Source organism: Etheostoma spectabile, chromosome 9 (assembly GCF_008692095.1).
Source record: "Etheostoma spectabile isolate EspeVRDwgs_2016 chromosome 9, UIUC_Espe_1.0, whole genome shotgun sequence".
Taxonomy (NCBI): domain Eukaryota; kingdom Metazoa; phylum Chordata; class Actinopteri; order Perciformes; family Percidae; genus Etheostoma; species Etheostoma spectabile.
The window spans coordinates 23,192,057-23,197,643 of NC_045741.1; the positions used below are offsets into that span (position 1 = coordinate 23,192,057).

Below are 5,587 nucleotides of genomic sequence, written 5' to 3' on the forward strand. Positions count from 1 at the left end.
CACACACACACACACACACACACACAATTCAAAGGATTGGCTATGCCTCTGTTTCTAGTTCTTTCTCACCTTTATATTTTTATATTAACTGATTCTCACACTACAACATCAAAACAAAACCCATCCGCTCAAAACCAAACACACACCAAACCAATTATCCCCCTAAAACCACTGACACCAATGCAGAAGCAACCCAAAACACTTACCTGCAGGGGCAACAAAGTGTTGCTGTTGCCGTCTGTGCGAAACATGTTCTCCTCTAACCAGGACTTAGGCCCCATTGAGCCACCCGAGCGTGGGAACTTGGGAGGAGCGATGATGTTGCTTGAGAAGGGCTTCTTCAGGGGTGAGACGTGACTGACTGAGCCAGGTACGCCCATGCCACTCCCCCTACGGTGGTCCCGGCCCCAGGACATCCCCCCGGAGCCCCAGCCGTTCCCCTGGTGACTGCCCCAGGGAGACTGTTTCACCATGGGCTGCAACACAGAATGGACGGGGCACAGAGGGTGTGGAAAGATGGAAGGTTAAAAAGGGCATGTGCATCTTTTTATTATATATTTTTTCCTTATCATCATGTTCTATTCTTTCTTTTCTCGCTGTCAGCAACAGCCTGGCTTGATCGGCTCCTGTAACGGGTGGATAGATAAGAAGATTTAGGGCTTTAAGACTAGTACTAAGTATCCCGTGAGCTGCAACACTGCCAGCATAATGCTCTCTCTCTCTCTCTCTCTCTCTCTCTCTCTCTCTCTCTCTCTCTTTCTTTTTCTCTATACCTGGATCTTGTTTCCACTCTTAAGCACATCATACATTGTATCACATCATGCTTAATCTTGCGTGCTTTCACATGAAAATCCTACACAGAGGACAATCAATTTCTTACACACTCGAGTCCTAATCTAAATTCTTTTTTTCTTTGTATGAACTGCAAACAGCTAAGGGATGTCAGATAGTGGTGTGCTTTAAAAATAGTTTAGATTATCCAAAAGAAATTGGGATAATGCAAGTGCTTTTATGTAAAGAAAATGAAAAATTGAAAAATTGTGAAAAATATATTTGCAACACACTCGTAATCAAAGCAAGGGGTTAAATGCTGGAGAGACAGCAACACCATAGATGCAATTTAAAGCATACCCAATCCCACACACACACACACACACACACACACACACACACACACACACACACAATATGCACATGAGAAACCTGAGGCCGAAGGCTACTAACACATGGCCCCAAGGCTACTGCATAATCTGAACCTTCATGTGAAAAGCCTCTATTGCTGGTCTTTCCTCTGGGTCCTCTATGAAACTAGATGCCTTTATTTCACCCAAATAAGCATCCATTTAGAACACCAAACCCTGCAAGCCTTTGTATTCCCACTGACTGAACCACAAGACAGGGATGGTCCGGTGCCATGTGACTGCATCCCACTGCCAGCTTCCAGAGAACAACAGCTAGATTCAGTGATGCTCCCTTGCACCTCTGTTCACCCCTCCCTTCCTTTCCTTCGAGAGTACTGACTCTCAGCTCTTGCGGAGGATATGACAAATGAATTATGAATTAAACAAAGACTATTTATTGCATAATGATGCATAATGTACACACACAGAACTCCTAAGGGTATGCTTAATCTCTGCAGTGTCACAAGATGCTAACCTAACCTGAAGACTCTTGTGTTGCCCCTCACTTAAAAATGATAGGAACCTTAATCCCCCCAACATCTTGATTAAAGTAGTGGGAATACTATAGGAGAGGGGGCTCCCATCCTGTGTCACCTTTATGTGATTTACGCCCTATGCTCACCTGGTGTTGGTTGTAGTTGTTCCTCTGCTGCAGGAAGGCGCCCTGCTGGGGATGCATCTGGGGACTGGCCGGGGACCTGCGACTCTGCGCCTGCTGAGGGACGTTCATCTGGGGCGAGAAAGGACCGCTGAAGCCCTGCACGTTAATCCCGGCGCACGGATTTGCTGACACTGGCGAAAAACTCTGGAAAAAGGCCGGGTTGATGGAGGAGGGGATACCTGGGTAGAAGCTGTTGTCAGAGTCCGTGTTGGGCATGTGGTTAATGGCGTTCGCGTGGATGGGGTTGATGGAGTTGGGTGCGGGAGGGGGAGAGGAGCTGGTCTGGACGGACCACGGGGTGCCGAACCCAGGCATGGAAGGTGAAGACGAGCCTACGCTGGCGCTCTGCATGTCCTGGGCGGGCAGGTTCGGGAAAGCGGCGCTGAGACCACCGGACAACATGTTGCCGGTGCTGCTGCTGCCATTGCCGTTATTTATATGGTGGGCGATGGGGGAGTCCATTTGGATCTTGTTAGGATTTACAGAAGTGGGCGATGGCGACGCAGCATCGGCTTTAGCCTCTTCCACTGGAGAGCCGCGGGGGTCAGCAGCGCAGAGCTCGGGCATAAAGGGCTGCCTCTGCGGCAGGTGACTAAAATGTCTCTGGGGTGGGGGCGACTCGGTGGGGCTAAACTCAGTGTGCTGACTTAACTGCTTATGGATTTTTCGGTCGGGCTGAAGGTCATTGATGAAAAAATGATCTCGATCGAAATCGGGGAAAGCTGTCGTCTGGTTCCGATGGTTAGACTCCGGAGTGAATAAACCGAGCTGGCTGTCGGTTTGGTTCGGTTGCTTCCCGGATTTGTTGACCGTGCTGCCGCTGCTGCCCTTTTCCTCGGTTGACGGGGGTAATTGCGTGGATGTCACCCCCGCAGGCTCATCCTGCATGTTTCGCTGATGCGCAGCAGCTGACAGGAACCGGGGACGCGGCGACGTCGCTGAAGGGCGAACCGGGGAGAACCTGGGCGAACAGGGGCGCAACTGGCCGCAGGAAACCGGCAGAACGAGGCGTAGAATCCGTGAGCCGGCTACAAGATACCGAATTCGGCTAAACGAGTCAAATATATGCGTTTGAAAGCTATATATCAACCTGCGTTTCTAAATGAAGTCTGTTTGAGCGAAACGTCTGTGAATAGGCTGTAGGCTAAAGGCAGAGATAGAGAGGAGGGGGTCGGCCTATGCAAATAGTCGGCTCGTTCTAGTCCTAGCCTACTCTCAGTTTTACTCGGTGATATTATCATGTACCCTATCTAACTAGACCGGGATATTTCGGCCTTTTCGTGTAGGCTAGCCTAGCCTGTGCGGTTCCATTCGTGTCCGACCTAGCTACCCCCTCCTCTGGTTACCGGTTGTGCTGCTGCGGCAGAGGATTAAAGATCCCCGACTGAATCTACGTCACGACCGCATCACGCCCCGGTGCACCCGCCTCTTGCCTCGAGCCTCGAGCCGCAAAGAGGACCGCATTGTTTACGTCATTTATTTCATTATTCATAAAGTGCAGTAGGCCTACACCCTAACCAAGCCTTGGAAAGTAGCCTAGCTTACAGTAGGGCAGAGTTACACTGTGGGCCTAATTAAAGCGGAATAATATTCCTGTGGAGACTGAGGCTAATTGTAGTGTGCCTGTTTCTTAGTAATGCGTTTGTTATGAGTGTGGACCTAGAGACCTTTCCATAAAATCATCTTTCAATGCAAATCATACTAGCTATTAGAGTAACTGAAATAAAACCAAGCCAATCTCTAGGCATGGTGAAGGGCATGTGATGATGATGATATGGGTTTGTTTCAATTCCAAAGGCCAAGGGAATTTTATCAATCAGGATGCATAGTACCCTGATCTATGTAATAACTGGCCTTTAAGAATAAAATCTGCCTGCCTCTATGGGAATTTAACATAGGGGTGTGTAAATGCCCCCTGTATTTTAAGGAAGAACATGTATTTATTTACAATACATTATTCATTCACAAAGAAAGTCGGTGGATTTTTTAAATTAAAGCATTAAGATCAATTTCCAAAGGATTTTGGCCCCATGCTATTCAACTTTAACATGGGGTCATAAACTTATGAGAGCCACTGTAGCTCATGTTTCTTTAGTATTTGCACAGGCTACGTGATGTTTATTTAGTTTATCTAAAGTAAAGGTATTTCATTTTATTTTGAAATAACTGACCTTGCATTCTCACGAGCCTGTAAGTCTATGGAGACATTTCTGGATTAATCAGGGACTTCTTATCCAATGCCAACCAAAGTAAAAGATCAGAATGAACGACATTTCATAATCATGCCATTTGTGGGCTTTGGAACCATGTTTTCATAAAAACTTGAACATAACCAGACTGCATAGTATGGCACAGTTTGCTTCAGTTTACGCCCATCAGTATTCAGTCCACAACCGTTGTGCATGTGTCTGCGTCACTTTACGCACGGACGCCAACAGCTAAATATAGTTTTCTCTGTCAGCTCGCGTCAAGGGAGATGAATCTTCATCGGCTGTTCTGAACTCAAATCTGACAAGCAACCCTACCATATGATCTGCTGCCTCATAAACGCCACCCACCCACCAGCAGCAGCAGCAGCACTATATGGCTACAGGCAAATTACATTTCCGTGTGGCTGGGGAAAGAGTGAGTGTGTTTGTGTGTGTCTGAGGCCTGACTATGCTCATTTGTGTTTGAAGACTAAAGAGAGAAACAACAGAGGGTTTTAGGCAAACTGTTCCCTCATCAGATGATTAGCAGCTGACTTGTATTTACTCCAAATACAAAACAAGTATCAGCTGGGAACTGGGGGGGGGGGGATGCAAATGAGTCACATTTCAGTTTCACTTTCTTTATTGTACAACAAGAATCAAAGCTGCAGTTAGTTATAGATTTTATTTTTGTTATTCCAGCGTGCCTTTAGTGTGAACAGTAAGGACAATTTGTTGTGTACCCTAACCTGACAAGGGTCATTTCTCTTTTCTCGTGATTGGAGCTGAATAAATCATGGCAGTCTCTGTGTGTGAATGGGGTTTCTAATGAAGAAGACAGATACCAGAGTAGCAAAGCAATGTGCATGATCAACTAACCATCTGGTCGCTGCTAATGATGAGGGCTTATCTAAGCACACACTTCACACACATTTCCGCCCTGCATTGTTCCCTATGCAAAGCTTTTAATTTCAATCAGTAGCACCTGCACAAACACAATGGAAATGTCATAGTCTCACATAAAACCCAGGAAATATTTTAGACTTAATGTTATAAAGTTTGTTGTTATGGCTGCTGGGAGACTGCCAAGTGCGTACACAGAAAGAGTTTGGAGCACAAACATTGTTACATTGTTGTCCTTGCTGCAAAGCATTTCCAGCATGTACAAAAGTTTTAGGGATGAGAACTACATTCCCGTAGTTTCAACCCGAGAACCTCATCAAGGACAGGATTAGACTTCCGATCACTGATGTCTTGATTTTCTTCTCCCCATTTCACATCACCTTGGGTTGTATTGGGAAGTAAGAAGACACCCCCGCCCCGGAAATTCCCCATCACAAGGTCCCAGATGGGACAGTCCCACAAGCGAGGGGGCAGGTGTGGTGGCCACGGATGGTGCTGAACACCAGTGATTAGCCAGGCCCAGTTAGTGCTGGAGGGAGTTAAATGGGGCAGGCTGCCAGCTGCTGGTGTCTGGTGATGATGGGCTGGGGGAGGGGGTCAGCCAGGGTGGGTGGGGTAGAGGCGGCTGTGGTTTTGGAGAGGGCGGTGGGTTG

The 5,587-nt window shown here is 47.2% G+C and overlaps 1 protein-coding gene across 4 annotated transcripts in view; it reads right to left on the reverse strand.

Moving 5' to 3' along the window:
* cpeb2 (cytoplasmic polyadenylation element binding protein 2) overlaps positions 1–3,244 on the reverse strand; it is an 18,602-nt gene extending 15,358 nt beyond the window's left edge. For 2 of the 4 annotated variants that reach the window (XM_032525043.1, XM_032525046.1), the window contains exons 1-2: positions 1,804–3,243; positions 207–476 (exon numbers count right to left, since the gene is read on the reverse strand). In XM_032525043.1, coding sequence (XP_032380934.1) covers positions 207–476; positions 1,804–2,730 — 1,197 coding nt within the window. In that variant the 5' untranslated portion in view covers positions 2,731–3,243. Of the gene's footprint in view, positions 1–206; positions 477–1,803 lie in introns of all 4 variants that reach the window. The other 2 variants (XM_032525045.1, XM_032525044.1) reach the window with 1 other exon arrangement.
* Between the last annotated feature and the right edge of the window lie 2,343 nt (positions 3,245–5,587).